Below are 18,607 nucleotides of genomic sequence, written 5' to 3' on the forward strand. Positions count from 1 at the left end.
AGGTTAGTAACACTACTACAGGGTAGTAACACTACTACAGGGTAATAACACTATTAGCTACTACAGGTTAGTAACACTACTACAGGGTAGTAACACTACTACAGGGTAATAACACTATTAGCTACTACAGGTTAGTAACACTACTACAGGGTAGTAACACTACTACAGGGTAGTAACACTACTACAGGGTAGTAACACTACTAGCTACTACAGGTTAGTAACACTACTACAGGATAATAACACTACTAGCTACTACAGGTTAGTAACACTACTACAGGTTAGTAACACTACTACCGGGTAATAACACTACTAGCTACTACAGGTTAGTAACACTACTACAGGATAATAACACTACTAGCTACTACAGGGTAGTAACACTACTACAGGGTAGTAACACTACTACCGGGTAATAACACTACTAGCTACTACAGGTTAGTAACACTACTACAGGGTAATAACACTACTACAGGGTAATAACACTACTACAGGGTAGATACACTACTACAGGGTAATAACACTACTACAGGGTAATAACACTACTACAGGGTAATAACACTACTACAGGGTAGATACACTACTACCGGGTAATAACACTACTAGCTACTACAGGTTAGTAACACTACTACAGGGTAGTAACACTACTACAGGGTAGTAACACTACTACAGGGTAATAACACTACTACAGGTTAGTAACACTACTACAGGGTAGTAACACTACTACAGGGTAGTAACACTACTACAGGGTAATAACACTACTACAGGTTAGTAACACTACTACAGGTTAGTAACACTACTACAGGGTAGTAACACTACTACTGGGCAATAACACTACTACAGGGTAATAACACTACTACAGGTTAGTAACACTACTACTGGGTAATAACACTACTACTGGGTAATAACACTACTACAGGGTAGTAACACTACTACTGGGTAATAACACTACTACTGGGTAATAACACTACTACAGGTTAGTAACACTACTACAGGGTAGTAACACTACTACAGGGTAATAACACTACTACAGGTTAGTAACACTACTACAGGTTAGTAACACTACTACAGGGTAGTAACACTACTACTGGGTAATAACACTACTACTGGGTAATAACACTACTACAGGTTAGTAACACTACTACTGGGTAATAACACTACTACAGGGTAATAACACTACTACAGGTTAGTAACACTACTACAGGTTAGTAACACTACTACAGGGTAGTAACACTACTACTGGGTAATAACACTACTACTGGGTAATAACACTACTACAGGTTAGTAACACTACTACTGGGTAATAACACTACTACAGGGTAATAACACTACTACAGGTTAGTAACACTACTACAGGTTAGTAACACTACTACAGGGTAGTAACACTACTACTGGGTAATAACACTACTACTGGGTAATAACACTACTACAGGTTAGTAACACTACTACAGGTTAGTAACACTACTACAGGGTAATAACACTACTACTGGGTAATAACACTACTACAGGTTAGTAACACTACTACAGGTTAGTAACACTACTACAGGTTAGTAACACTACTACAGGGTAATAACACTACTACTGGGTAATAACACTACTACAGGTTAGTAACACTACTACAGGGTAATAACACTACTACAGGGTAATAACACTACTACAGGGTAATAACACTACTACAGGGTAATAACACTACTACAGGGTAATAACACTACTACAGGGTAATAACACTACTACAGGTTAGTAACACTACTACAGGTTAGTAACACTACTACAGGGTAGTAACACTACTACAGGGTAGTAACACTACTACAGGTTAGTAACACTACTACAGGGTAGTAACACTACTACAGGGTAGTAACACTACTACAGGTTAGTAACACTACTACAGGGTAGTAACACTACTACAGGTTAGTAACACTACTACAGGGTAGTAACACTACTACAGGGTAATAACACTACTACAGGTTAGTAACACTACTACAGGGTAGTAACACTACTACAGGTTAGTAACACTACTACAGGGTAGTAACACTACTACAGGGTAATAACACTACTACAGGTTAGTAACACTACTACAGGTTAGTAACACTACTACAGGGTAATAACACTACTACAGGGTAATAACACTACTACAGGGTAATAACACTACTACAGGGTAGATACACTACTACCGGGTAATAACACTACTAGCTACTACAGGTTAGTAACACTACTACAGGGTAGTAACACTACTACAGGGTAGTAACACTACTACAGGGTAATAACACTACTACAGGTTAGTAACACTACTACAGGGTAGTAACACTACTACAGGGTAATAACACTACTACAGGTTAGTAACACTACTACAGGTTAGTAACACTACTACAGGGTAGTAACACTACTACTGGGTAATAACACTACTACAGGGTAATAACACTACTACAGGTTAGTAACACTACTACTGGGTAATAACACTACTACTGGGTAATAACACTACTACAGGGTAGTAACACTACTACTGGGTAATAACACTACTACTGGGTAATAACACTACTACAGGTTAGTAACACTACTACAGGGTAGTAACACTACTACAGGGTAATAACACTACTACAGGTTAGTAACACTACTACAGGTTAGTAACACTACTACAGGGTAGTAACACTACTACTGGGTAATAACACTACTACTGGGTAATAACACTACTACAGGTTAGTAACACTACTACTGGGTAATAACACTACTACAGGGTAATAACACTACTACAGGTTAGTAACACTACTACAGGTTAGTAACACTACTACAGGGTAGTAACACTACTACTGGGTAATAACACTACTACTGGGTAATAACACTACTACAGGTTAGTAACACTACTACTGGGTAATAACACTACTACAGGGTAATAACACTACTACAGGTTAGTAACACTACTACAGGTTAGTAACACTACTACAGGGTAGTAACACTACTACTGGGTAATAACACTACTACTGGGTAATAACACTACTACAGGTTAGTAACACTACTACAGGTTAGTAACACTACTACAGGGTAATAACACTACTACTGGGTAATAACACTACTACAGGTTAGTAACACTACTACAGGTTAGTAACACTACTACAGGTTAGTAACACTACTACAGGGTAATAACACTACTACTGGGTAATAACACTACTACAGGTTAGTAACACTACTACAGGGTAATAACACTACTACAGGGTAATAACACTACTACAGGGTAATAACACTACTACAGGGTAATAACACTACTACAGGGTAATAACACTACTACAGGGTAATAACACTACTACAGGGTAATAACACTACTACAGGTTAGTAACACTACTACAGGTTAGTAACACTACTACAGGGTAGTAACACTACTACAGGGTAATAACACTACTACTGGGTAATAACACTACTACAGGGTAATAACACTACTACAGGGTAGTAACACTACTACTGGGTAATAACACTACTACTGGGTAATAACACTACTACAGGTTAGTAACACTACTACAGGGTAATAACACTACTACAGGGTAGTAACACTACTACAGGTTAATAACACTACTACAGGGTAATAACACTACTACAGGGTAATAACACTACTACTGGGTAATAACACTACTACAGGTTAGTAACACTACTACAGGTTAGTAACACTACTACAGGTTAGTAACACTACTACAGGGTAGTAACACTACTACAGGGTAATAACACTACTACAGGGTAGTAACACTACTACAGGTTAATAACACTACTACAGGTTAGTAACACTACTACAGGTTAGTAACACTACTACAGGGTAGTAACACTACTACAGGGTAGTAACACTACTACAGGTTAGTAACACTACTACTCCTCTCTCCCTCACCACCTCCCACTCTCCCCCCCACTCTCCTCTCTCCCTCACCACCTCCCACTCTCCCCCCCACTCTCCTCTCTCCCTCACCACCTCCCACTCTCCCCCCCACTCTCCTCTCTCCCTCACCACCTCCCACTCTCCTCTCTCCCTCACCACCTCCCACTCTCCCCCCCCACTCTCCTCTCTCCCTCACCACCTCCCACTCTCCCCCCCACTCTCCTCTCTCCCTCACCACCTCCCACTCCCCTCCCCCCACTCTCCTCTCTCCCTCACCACCTCCCACTCCACTCCCCCCCCACTCTCCTCTCTCCCTCACCACCTCCCACTCCCCCCCCCACTCTCCTCTCTCCCTCACCACCTCCCACTCCCCCCCCCACTCTCCTCTCTCCCTCACCACCTCCCACTCCCCCCCCCACTCTCCTCTCTCCCTCACCACCTCCCACTCCCCTCCCCCCACTCTCCTCTCTCCCTCACCACCTCCCACTCCACTCCCCCCCCACTCTCCTCTCTCCCTCACCACCTCCCACTCCCCCCCACTCTCCTCTCTCCCTCACCACCTCCCACTCCCCCCCCCACTCTCCTCTCTCCCTCACCACCTCCCACTCCCCCCCCCACTCTCCTCTCTCCCCCCCACCCCCACTCTCCTCTCTCCCTCGCCACCCCCACTCTCCTCTCTCCCTCGCCACCCCCACTCTCCTCTCTCCCTCGCCACCTCCCACTCTCCCCCCCACTCTCCTCTCTCCCTCGCCACCTCCCGCTCCCCCCCCACACTCTCCTCTCTCCCTCACCACCTCCCACTCTCCTCTCTCCTGTAGGTGTTTTACATGGCGTCTGCCCACTGGTCTGTGTACAGAGGTGTTTGACTTCATGCAGGCCTTGAGTGAGAACGGGACTGGAGACAACCACCCTTCCACGGTCTTCATACACGAAGGAAAGGAGAAGAGGGAGAGCATGGAGAGAGGGGAGGTGGGCATGGAGAGAGGGGAGGTGGGCACGGAGAGAGGGGAGGTGGGCACGGAGAGAGGGGAGGTGGGCACGGAGAGAGGGGAGGTGGGCACGGAGAGAGGGGAGGTGGGCACGGAGAGAGGGGAGGTGGGCACGGAGAGAGGGGAGGTGGGCACGGAGAGAGGGGAGGTGGGCACGGAGAGAGGGGAGGTGGGCATGGAGAGAGAGAGAGGGGAGGAGAGAAGTGAGGAGAATATGGATAAGGAAAGAGGGGAGGAGGAGAGAGAAAAAGAGAAAGATGAAGATATGGAGACAGAAGACAGAGGGAAGAACACAGAGAACGAGCAATTGGAGGAGAACGAGGACAACGCGGCCCACAACCAAGTGGAAGAACAGGTCTCGTCTTTTACCGTCCGTGGAGTTGAGTCTACCTCCGGGGACCCTGCCTCCTGTCCTCTCACCCAGACGGAGGAGCCGGAGTCGGGCCTTGACCCCTCTCTCCCTCTGGATCTCACGGAGGTGGGTTTAGTTCCCTTGTGGTTTGTAGTATTTGAGAGTGAAATGTTTCCTCTACAAAGCTGAAAATGTCAGTGCCACTTCCTAAACATAGCAGCAACAGTCTTCATATGTACTTTGTTCTAGCTCTGATGCTGATTCCTCTGTTCAGTTCACACACTGTTTAATTGGGTTTAATGAGATCCCCTGTATAAGATAACGGAGTTCATAAATGTTTCGTTAATTAAATCATGCGTTCTCCAGATGTTGCAGTTCTCCCTGGAGTCCCCGGGGGGCGCCACTCTGGCCTGTCTCAGTCTGATGACTCTGGGTCTGCTGTCAGTCCACGTCTCCATACCTGAACACATAGTGGTGTTGGACAGCACCATGGTGGACAATGAGGTGGTTAAGAGGTATACACACACCTACCTACACACACCTATACACCTACACACCTACACCTACACACACACACACCTACACACACACACCTACACACACACACACCTACACACACACACCTACACACACACACACCTACACACACACACACCTATACACACACACAGCTATACACACCTAAACACACACACACACACACACACACACACACACAGCTATACACACCAAAACACACAGCTACACGCGCACACCCAACCCTTTCTCTGGCACTCCTTCTTTCTCTCTGTCTAAAATGAAAAGTTGTTTCTCCAAATTAGTTTTTATTATTATTTTATTTATTATTATTATTATTATACTCTAGCCCAGATCCATATTATTATACTCTAGCCCAGATCCATATTATTCTACAGTCCCCTATAGCCCCAGATCCATATTATTCTACAGTCCCCTATAGCCCCAGATCCATATTATTCTACAGTCCCCTATAGCCCCAGATCCATATTATTATACAGTCCCCTATAGCCCCAGATCCATATTATTATACAGTCCCCTATAGCCCCAGATCCATATTATTATACAGTCCCCTATAGCCCCAGATCCATATTATTATACAGTCCCCTATAGCCCCAGATCCATATTATTATACAGTCCCCTATAGCCCCAGATCCATATTATTATACAGTCCCCTATAGCCCCAGATCCATATTATTATACAGTCCCCTATAGCCCCAGATCCATGTTATTATACAGTCCCCTATAGCCCCAGATCCATGTTATTATACAGTCCCCTATAGCCCCAGATCCATGTTATTATACAGTCCCCTATAGCCCCAGATCCATGTTATTATACAGTCCCCTATAGCCCCAGATCCATGTTATTATACAGTCCCCTATAGCCCCAGATCCATATTATTATACAGTCCCCTATAGCCCCAGATCCATATTATTATACTCTAGCCCAGATCCATATTATTATACAGTCCCCTATAGCCCCAGATCCATATTATTATACAGTCCCCTATAGCCCCAGATCCATATTATTATACTATAGCCCCAGATCCATATTATTATACAGTCCCCTATAGCCCCAGATCCATATTATTATACAGTCCCCTATAGCCCCAGATCCATATTATTATACAGTCCCCTATAGCCCCAGATCCATATTATTCTACAGTCCCCTATAGCCCCAGATCCATATTATTATACAGTCCCCTATAGCCCCAGATCCATATTATTATACAGTCCCCTATAGCCCCAGATCCATATTATTATACTCTAGCCCAGATCCATATTATTATACAGTCCCCTATAGCCCCAGATACATATTATTATACAGTCCCCTATAGCCCCAGATCCATATTATTATACAGTCCCCTATAGCCCCAGATCCATATTATTATACAGTCCCCTATAGCCCCAGATCCATATTATTATACAGTCCCCTATAGCCCCAGATACATATTATTATACAGTCCCCTATAGCCCCAGATCCATATTATTATACAGTTCCCTATAGCCCCAGATCCATATTATTATACAGTCCCCTATAGCCCCAGATCCATATTATTATACAGTCCCCTATAGCCCCAGATCCATATTATTATACAGTCCCCTATAGCCCCAGATCCATATTATTATACAGTCCCCTATAACCCCAGATCCATATTATTATACAGTCCCCTATAGCCCCAGATCCATATTATTATACAGTTCCCTATAGCCCCAGATCCATATTATTATACAGTCCCCTATAGCCCCAGATCCATATTATTATACAGTCCCCTATAGCCCCAGATCCATATTATTATACAGTCCCCTATAGCCCCAGATCCATATTATTATACAGTCCCCTATAGCCCCAGATCCATATTATTATACAGTCCCCTATAGCCCCAGATCCATATTATTATACAGTCCCCTATAGCCCCAGATCCATGTTATTATACAGTCCCCTATAGCCCCAGATCCATATTAATTTACAGTCCCCTATAGCCCCAGATCCATATTAATTTACAGTCCCTACTTATTTATTTGGACAGTGACGCTAAAACGTTTAATTTGGCCTCATACTCCAGCATTTTGGGATTTGAAAAAGTGTTTCATATAGTTATCAGTATTATATTAGCATCCTCATTAGCTGTGATTGTATTAGCATCCTCATTAGCTGTGATTGTATTAGCATCCTCATTAGCTGTGATTGTATTAGCATCCTCATTAGCTGTGATTGTATTAGCATCCTCATTAGCTGTGATTGTATTAGCATCCTCATTAGCTGTGATTGTATTAGCATCCTCATTAGCTGTGATTGTATTAGCATCCTCATTAGCTGTGATTGTATTAGCATCCTCATTAGCTGTGATTGTATTAGCATCCTCATTAGCTGTGATTGTATTAGCATCCTCATTAGCTGTGATTGTATTAGCATCCTCATTAGCTGTGATTGTATTAGCATCCTCATTAGCTGTGATTGTATTAGCATCCTCATTAGCTGTGATTGTATTAGCATCCTCATTAGCTGTGGCGATTGCAGCAGCTACTCTTCCTGGGATCCACACAGAACATGAAACATGACGACATACACAACATTACTAGACATTACAGGACAGAATTACATACATTTAAAATAAGACATACACTTTCAATACTCAACTCCCCTGACGTGAACAGTGCGGTGATTCATGAATCAGTTCACTCCTGGCTCAGTTCCCCTGACATGAACAGAGCGGTGATTCATGAATCAGTTCACTCCTGGCTCAGTTCCCCTGACATGAACAGAGCGGGGATTCATGAATCAGTTCACTCCTTGTTCCGTTCCCCTGATGTGAACAAAGCTACCTTGATATGTACAGGTACCTCCTGTAATGGGTCTCCTGGGGTAAAATGTAGTCAGATAACAGTTACCCCCTGTAATGGGTCTCCTGGGGTAAAATGTAGTCAGATAACAGTTACCCCCTGTAATGGGTATCATGGGGTAAAATGTAGTCAGATAACAGTTACCCCCTGTAATGGGTCTCCTGGGGTAACATGTAGTCAGATAACAGTTACCCCCTGTAATGGGTCTCCTGGGGTAACATGTAGTCAGATAACAGTTACCTCCTGTAATGGGTCTCCAGTGGGCGTGGCCAATGGAGTGGTCCAAATGCATACGTTTCCCTTCAAATGGGACGAGATGCATGAGGTGCTTTCATTTAAAAATGGTAAAACAGATAGAGACACCATGCTGGAGTATAGAGACACATCCACCATGCTGGAGTATAGAGACACATCCACCATGCTGGAGTATAGAGACACATCCACCATGCTGGAGTATAGAGACACATCCACCATGCTGGAGTATAGAGACACATCCACCATGCTGGAGTATAGAGACACCACGCTGGAGTATAGAGACACCACGCTGGAGTATAGAGACACCACGCTGGAGTATAGAGACACATCCACCATGCTGGAGTATAGAGACACATCCACCATGCTGGAGTATAGAGACACATCCAACACGCTGGAGTATAGAGACACCTCCACCATGCTGGAGTATAGAGACACCATGCTGGAGTATAGAGACACATCCACCATGCTGGAGTATAGAGACACCATGCTGGAGTATAGAGACACATCCACCATGCTGGAGTATAGAGACACATCCACCATGCTGGAGTATAGAGACACATCCACCATGCTGGAGTATAGAGACACATCCACCATGCTGGAGTATAGAGACACCATGCTGGAGTATAGAGACACATCCACCATGCTGGAGTATAGAGACACCTCCACCATGCTGGAGTATAGAGACACATCCACCATGCTGGAGTATAGAGACACATCCACCATGCTGGAGTATAGAGACACATCCACCATGCTGGAGTATAGAGACACATCCACCATGCTGGAGTATAGAGACACATCCACCATGCTGGAGTATAGAGACACATCCACCACGCTGGAGTATAGAGACACATCCACCATGCTGGAGTATAGAGACACATCCACCATGCTGGACTATAGAGACACCATGCTGGAGTATAGAGACACCATGCTGGAGTATAGAGACACCTCCACCATGCTGGAGTATAGAGACACCATGCTGGAGTATAGAGACACATCCACCATGCTGGAGTATAGAGACACATCCACCATGCTGGACTATAGAGACACCATGCTGGAGTATAGAGACACCATGCTGGAGTATAGAGACACCATGCTGGAGTATAGAGACACCATGCTGGAGTATAGAGACACCATGCTGGAGTATAGAGACACATCCACCATGCTGGAGTATAGAGACACCATGCTGGAGTATAGAGACACATCCACCATGCTGGAGTATAGAGACACCATGCTGGAGTATAGAGACACATCCACCATGCTGGAGTATAGAGACACCATGCTGGAGTATAGAGACACATCCACCATGCTGGAGTATAGAGACACCATGCTGGAGTATAGAGACACCATGCTGGAGTATAGAGACACCATGCTGGAGTATAGAGACACCATGCTGGAGTATAGAGACACCATGCTGGAGTATAGAGACACATCCACCATGCTGGAGTATAGAGACACATCCACCATGCTGGAGTATAGAGACACCATGCTGGAGTATAGAGACACCATGCTGGAGTATAGAGACACCATGCTGGAGTATAGAGACACCATGCTGGAGTATAGAGACACCATGCTGGAGTATAGAGACACCATGCTGGAGTATAGAGACACCATGCTGGAGTATAGAGACACCATGCTGGAGTATAGAGACACCATGCTGGAGTATAGAGACACCATGCTGGAGTATAGAGACACATCCACCATGCTGGAGTATAGAGACACCGTGCTGGAGTATAGAGACACATCCAGCATGCTGGAGTATAGAGACACATCCACCATGCTGGAGTATAGAGACACCATGCTGGAGAATAGAGACACCACGCTGGAGTATAGAGACACCACGCTGGAGTATAGAGACACCACGCTGGAGTATAGAGACACCACGCTGGAGTATAGAGACACCACGCTGGAGTATAGAGACACCATGCTGGAGTATAGAGACACCATGCTGGAGTATAGAGACACCATGCTGGAGTATAGAGACACCATGCTGGAGTATAGAGACACCATGCTGGTGTATAGAGACACCACGCTGGAGTATAGAGACACCACGCTGGAGTATAGAGACACCACGCTGGAGTATAGAGACACCACGCTGGAGTATAGAGACACCATTGCTGGACTATAGAGACACATCCACCATGCTGGACTATATAGACACCATGCTGGAGTATAGAGACACATCCACCATGCTGGAGTATAGAGACACCATGCTGGAGTATAGAGACACATCCACCATGCTGGAGTATAGAGACACCATGCTGGAGTATAGAGACACATCCACCATGCTGGAGTATAGAGACACCATGCTGGAGTATAGAGACACCATGCTGGAGTATAGAGACACCATGCTGGAGTATAGAGACACCATGCTGGAGTATAGAGACACCATGCTGGAGTATAGAGACACCATGCTGGAGTATAGAGACACCATGCTGGAGTATAGAGACACCATGCTGGAGTATAGAGACACCATGCTGGAGTATAGAGACACCATGCTGGAGTATAGAGACACCATGCTGGAGTATAGAGACACCATGCTGGAGTATAGAGACACCATGCTGGAGTATAGAGACACCATGCTGGAGTATAGAGACACCATGCTGGAGTATAGAGACACCATGCTGGAGTATAGAGACACCATGCTGGAGTATAGAGACACCATGCTGGAGTATAGAGACACATCCACCATGCTGGAGTATAGAGACACCGTGCTGGAGTATAGAGACACATCCAGCATGCTGGAGTATAGAGACACATCCACCATGCTGGAGTATAGAGACACCATGCTGGAGAATAGAGACACCACGCTGGAGTATAGAGACACCACGCTGGAGTATAGAGACACCACGCTGGAGTATAGAGACACCACGCTGGAGTATAGATACACCACGCTGGAGTATAGAGACACCATGCTGGAGTATAGAGACACCATGCTGGAGTATAGAGACACCACGCTGGAGTATAGAGACACCACGCTGGTGTATAGAGACACCACGCTGGTGTATAGAGACACCACGCTGGAGTATAGAGACACCACGCTGGAGTATAGAGACACCACGCTGGAGTATAGAGACACCACGCTGGAGTATAGAGACACCACGCTGGAGTATAGAGACACCACGCTGGAGTATAGAGACACCACGCTGGTGTATAGAGACACCACGCTGGAGTATAGAGACACATACACCATGCTGGAGTATAGAGACACCATGCTGGAGTATAGAGACACATCCACCATGCTGGAGTATAGAGACACATCCACCATGCTGGAGTATAGAGACACACGCTGGAGTATAGAGACACCACGCTGGAGTATAGAGACACCACGCTGGAGTATAGAGACACCACGCTGGAGTATAGAGACACCACGCTGGAGTATAGAGACACCACGCTGGAGTATAGAGACACCACGCTGGAGTATAGAGACACCACGCTGGAGTATAGAGACACCACGCTGGAGTATAGAGACACCACGCTGGAGTATAGAGACACCACGCTGGAGTATAGAGACACCACGCTGGAGTATAGAGACACCACGCTGGAGTATAGAGACACCACGCTGGAGTATAGAGACACATCCACCATGCTGGAGTATAGAGACACCATGCTGGAGTATAGAGACACCATGCTGGACTATAGAGACACCACGCTGGAGTATAGAGACACCACGCTGGAGTATAGAGACACCACGCTGGAGTATAGAGACACCACGCTGGAGTATAGAGACACCACGCTGGAGTATCGAGACACCATGCTGGAGTATAGAGACACCATGCTGGAGTATAGAGACACCATGCTAGAGTATAGAGACACATCCACCATGCTGGAGTATAGAGACACCACGCTGGAGTATAGAGACACCACGCTGGAGTATAGAGACACCACGCTGGAGTATAGAGACACCACGCTGGAGTATAGAGACACCACGCTGGAGTATAGAGACACCACGCTGGAGTATAGAGACACCACGCTGGAGTATAGAGACACCACGCTGGAGTATAGAGACACCACGCTGGAGTATAGAGACACCACGCTGGAGTATAGAGACACCACGCTGGAGTATAGAGACACCACGCTGGAGTATAGAGACACATCCACCATGCTGGACTATAGAGACACATCCACCATGCTGGAGTATAGAGACACATCCACCATGCTGGACTATAGAGACACCATGCTGGAGTATAGAGACACATCCACCATGCTGGAGTATAGAGACACATCCACCATGCTGGAGTATAGAGACACCATGCTGGAGTATAGAGACACCATGCTGGAGTATAGAGACACCATGCTGGAGTATAGAGACACCATGCTGGAGTATAGAGACACCATGCTGGAGTATAGAGACACCATGCTGGAGTATAGAGACACCATGCTGGAGTATAGAGACACCATGCTGGAGTATAGAGACACATCCACCATGCTGGAGTATAGAGACACCATGCTGGAGTATAGAGACACCATGCTGGAGTATAGAGACCATGCTGGAGTATAGAGACACCATGCTGGAGTATAGAGACCATGCTGGAGTATAGAGACACCATGCTGGAGTATAGAGACACCACGCTGGAGTATAGAGACACCATGCTGGAGTATAGAGACACATCCACCATGCTGGAGTATAGAGACACATCCACCATGCTGGAGTATAGAGACACCATGCTGGAGTATAGAGACACATCCACCATGCTGGAGTATAGAGACACATCCACCATGCTGGACTATAGAGACACATCCACCATGCTGGAGTATAGAGACACATCCACCATGCTGGAGTATAGAGACACATCCACCATGCTGGACTATAGAGACACCTCCACCATGCTGGAGTATAGAGACACCATGCTGGAGTATAGAGACACATCCACCATGCTGGAGTATAGAGACACCATGCTGGAGTATAGAGACACATCCACCATGCTGGAGTATAGAGACACATCCACCATGCTGGAGTATAGAGACACATCCACCATGCTGGAGTATAGAGACACATCCACCACGCTGGAGTATAGAGACACATCCACCATGCTGGAGTATAGAGACACATCCACCATGCTGGAGTATAGAGACACATCCACCACGCTGGAGTATAGAGACACATCCACCATGCTGGAGTATAGAGACACATCCACCATGCTGGACTATAGAGACACCACGCTGGAGTATAGAGACACCACGCTGGAGTATAGAGACACCATGCTGGAGTATAGAGACACCACGCTGGAGTATAGAGACACCATGCTGGAGTATAGAGACACCACGCTGGAGTATAGAGACACCACGCTGGAGTATAGAGACACCATGCTGGAGTATAGAGACACCATGCTGGAGTATAGAGACACCATGCTGGTGTATAGAGACACCATGCTGGAGTATAGAGACACCACGCTGGAGTATAGAGACACCATGCTGGAGTATAGAGACACCACGCTGGAGTATAGAGACACATCCACCATGCTGGAGTATAGAGACACCATGCTGGAGTATAGAGACACATCAACCATGCTGGAGTATAGAGACACCATGCTGGAGTATAGAGACACCACGCTGGAGTATAGAGACACCACGCTGGAGTATAGAGACACATCCACCAAATTCCAAGTTTCATCTTCCCAGTCCAAATAAGTAGGGGAGATCCATATTGTATTGTTCCATATTCTCATATTTACTGACGCCCTGTCCGTCTCTCTGCCCCTGTCTGTGTCTCTCTCTCTGCCCCTGTCTGTGTCTCTCTGCCCCCATCTGTGTCTCTCTCTGCCCCCGTCTGTGTCTCTCTCTCTGCCCCCATCTGTGTCTCTCTCTCTACCCCCGTCTGTGTCTCTCTCTCTGCCCCCGTCTGTGTCTCTCTCTCTGCCCCCGTCTGTCTCTCTCTGCCCCCATCTGTGTCTCTCTCTCTGCCCCCATCTGTGTCTCTCTACCCCCATCTGTGTTTCTCTCTCTGCCCCCATCTGTGTCTCTCTCTCTACCCCCGTCTGTGTCTCTCTCTCTGCCCCCGTCTGTGTCTCTCTCTGCCCCCGTCTGTGTCTCTCTCTCTGCCCCCATCTGTGTCTCTCTCTCTCTGCCCCCGTCTGTGTCTCTCTCTCTACCCCCGTCTGTGTCTCTCTCTCTGCCCCCGTCTGTGTCTCTCTCTCTACCCCCGTCTGTGTCTCTCTCTCTGCCCCCGTCTGTCTCTCTCTCTCTCTCTGCCCCCGTCTGTGTCTCTCTCTCTCTCTCTGCCCCCGTCTGTCTCTCTCTCTCTCTGCCCCCGTCTGTGTCTCTCTCTCTCTCTGCCCCCGTCTGTCTCTCTCTCTCTCTGCCCCCGTCTGTCTCTCTCTCTCTGCCCCCGTCTGTCTCTCTCTCTTTGTCTCTTCTCTCAGTATCTCAGTGCTGGCTGAGGATGATGATGAAGAAGAGGAGAACGAGGGGCGGAGGGGGATCGAGGTGAGGGCTCACAAGGCGTCCCACACCAAGTACCTGATGATGCGTGGATACTGCGTTCCCGGGATCGTCAACCTCCGAAACCTCAACACCAACGATAGTATCGTGGTGGAATCGTGCACCATGAGACTATATCTACGACACACACCTGTGCACACACTGTTTATTACCCAGGGTAGGTACACACACCTGTACACACACTGTTTATTACCCAGGGTAGGTACACACACCTGTGCACACACTGTTTATTACCCAGGGTAGGTACACACCTGTACACACACTGTTTACTACCCAGGGTAGGTACACACACTGTTTACTACCCAGGGTAGGTACACACACCTGTACACACACTGTTTATTACCCAGGGTAGGTACACACACCTGTACACACTGTTTATTACCCAGGGTAGGTACACACACCTGTACACACACTGTTTATTACCCAGGGTAGGTACACACTGTTTATTACCCAGGGTAGGTACACACACCTGTACACACACTGTTTATTACCCAGGGTAGGTACACACACTGTTTATTACCCAGGGTAGGTACACACACTGTTTATTACCCAGGGTAGGTACACACACCTGTACACACACTGTTTACTACCCAGGGTAGGTACACACCTGTACACACAGCTGTACACACACCTAAACACACACACAACACATAAGAATTCTCTCTCTCCCTCGTCTCTCTCTCCCCCTCCCTCGCCCTCCTCTCTCCCTCATCTCTCTTCCCCTCCCTCGCCCTCCTCTCTCCCTCATCTCTCTCTCCCCCTCCCTCGCCCTCCTCTCTCCCTCATCTCTCTCTCCCCCTCCCTCGCCCTCATCTCTCTCTTCCCCTCCCTCACCCTCCTCTCTCTCCCTCATCCTCTCTCTCCTCCTCTCAGACTCTCCTCCCATAGACTTCTCCAGACATGGTCCCTCTCTCCTCCCCTCTTTACTCTCCCATTCCCTCAGAGCCCATCCCTCCTCCTCCTCCTCTCCCTCCTCCTCCCCCCTCCCGTTCTCCCCCTCCTCCTCCGTAGAGGTGTGTGAGGGGCGTCTGGTGACTCAGAGAGGGTATAGCCCAGAGGACATTGGTGCTGTGGCAGAGCTCAGAGCAACGCTGGAGAGACACGGAGCCTTCGGATTGGACAGGCGGGACCTGGTGACATCACACACACACCTGGCCGACCCGAGAGACGGACGTACCAGAGGTCTGCAGCGGTACATACAGGTAGAGACACACTGAAACAGAACATACAGGTAGAGACACTGAAACAGAACATACAGGTAGAGACACACTGAAACAGAACATACAGGTAGAGACACTGAAACAGAACATACAGGTAGAGACACTGAAACAGAACATACAGGTAGAAACGCACTGAAACACACTGAAACAGAACATACAGGTAGAGACACACTGAAACACACTGAAACAGAACATACAGGTAGAGACGCACTGAAACAGAACATACAGGTAGAGACACTGAAACAGAACATACAGGTAGAGACACTGAAACACACTGAAACAGAACATACAGGTAGAGACACTGAAACAGAACATACAGGTAGAGACACACTGAAACAGAACATACAGGTAGAGACACTGAAACAGAACATACAGGTAGAGACGCACTGAAACACACTGAAACAGAACATACAGGTAGAGACACTGAAACAGAACATACAGGTAGAGACACTGAAACAGAACATACAGGTAGAGACGCACTGAAACAGAACATACAGGTAGAGACACTGAAACAGAACATACAGGTAGAGACACTGAAACAGAACATACAGGTAGAGAGACACTGAAACAGAACATACAGGTAGAGACACTGAAACACACTGCTGAAACAGAACATACAGGTAGAGACACACTGAAACAGAACATACAGGTAGACACACTGAAACAGAACATACAGGTAGAGACACTGAAACAGAACATACAGGTAGAGACACACTGAAACAGAACATACAGGTAGAGACACTGAAACAGAACATACAGGTAGAGACACTGAAACAGAACATACAGGTAGAGACACTGAAACAGAGCATACAGGTAGAGACACTGAAACAGAACATACAGGTAGAGACACTGAAACAGAACATACAGGTAGAGACGCACTGAAACAGAACATACAGGTAGAGACGCACTGAAACAGAACATACAGGTAGAGACACTGAAACAGAACATACAGGTAGAGACGCACTGAAACACACTGAAACAGAACATACAGGTAGAGACACTGAAACAGAACATACAGGTAGAGACACTGAAACAGAACATACAGGTAGAGACACTGAAACAGAACATACAGGTAGAGACACTGAAACAGAACATACAGGTAGAGACACTGAAACAGAACATACAGGTAGAGACACTGAAACAGAACATACAGGTAGAGACACTGAAACACACTGAAACAGAACATACAGGTAGAGACACTGAAACACACTGAAACAGAACATACAGGTAGAGACACTGAAACAGAACATACAGGTAGAGACACTGAAACAGAACATACAGGTAGAGACACTGAAACACACTGCATGTGAACGCTCTTTCTCTTTCCGTCCTGAAACACTCCTCCCTGATTGGTCTCCTTCCCTGTCTATACTCAACCTCTGCTCTGTGATTGGTTCATGTGTCAATTTTCTCCTCTGTGATTGGCTGTAGGACTTGCTGGAGGAAGAGCTGTTGTTGGAGGTGGGAGGGAGCTCAGTGCGTCTGGTGTTACTGAGTCACGCTGAGCCCTGGCTACTGACCTCCACAGAGAGGCAGAGAGACCGGCCACACCAAGCCCAGCGAGGAGCCTCTGCCTCTGGGGACAGAAAGCACCACAACCCCCTCCTCCGCAAGAGAAGAATGGTGGCCCCCAGAGAGCAGGAACCACGTAGTAAGAGAGGGAGAAGAGAAACGCTGATGGAGGAAGAGGAGGAGGAGAGGAAGAAGATGCAGCCTGAAGAGAAAGACAGGAACGAGACTGCAGAGGAGAGATGGCTGAAGAGAAGAGAGGAGGAGGAGGAAGAGAAAGAAGAAGAGAGGGTACATGAGGAACCATCATCTACCATTGAGACAGAACAGAGCACAGGTGAGACTACAGCTGACCCCGTTAACCAGACCACTGAGACTACAGCTGACCCCGTTAACCAGACTACAGCTGACCCCGTTAACCAGACTACAGCTGACCCCGTTAACCAGACTACAGCTGACCCCGTTAACCAGACTACAGCTGACCCCGTTAACCAGACTACAGCTGACCCCGTTAACCAGACTACAGCTGACCCCGTTAACCAGACTACAGCTGACCGCGTTAACCAGACTACAGCTGACCGCGTTAACCAGACTACAGCTGACCCGTTAACCAGACTACAGCTGACCCCGTTAACCA

The 18,607-nt window shown here is 46.9% G+C and overlaps 1 protein-coding gene across 9 annotated transcripts in view; it reads left to right on the forward strand.

Moving 5' to 3' along the window:
• The window catches only part of gtf3c1 (general transcription factor IIIC subunit 1), a 92,265-nt gene that overhangs the window by 68,555 nt on the left and 5,103 nt on the right, over positions 1-18,607 (forward strand). For all 9 annotated transcript variants that reach the window (XM_090194988.1, XM_090194984.1, XM_090194986.1 and 6 more), the window contains 5 exons: positions 4,666-5,314; positions 5,555-5,703; positions 15,163-15,398; positions 16,115-16,443; positions 17,893-18,307. In XM_090194988.1, the coding sequence (XP_090051114.1) occupies positions 4,666-5,314; positions 5,555-5,703; positions 15,163-15,398; positions 16,115-16,443; positions 17,893-18,307 (1,778 nt within the window). The remainder of the gene's footprint in view (positions 1-4,665; positions 5,315-5,554; positions 5,704-15,162; positions 15,399-16,114; positions 16,444-17,892; positions 18,308-18,607) is intronic.

Source organism: Oncorhynchus mykiss, chromosome 13 (genome assembly GCF_057628025.1).
Source record: "Oncorhynchus mykiss isolate SJ-2025 chromosome 13, ASM5762802v1, whole genome shotgun sequence".
NCBI classification, from domain to species: Eukaryota; Metazoa; Chordata; class Actinopteri; order Salmoniformes; family Salmonidae; genus Oncorhynchus; species Oncorhynchus mykiss.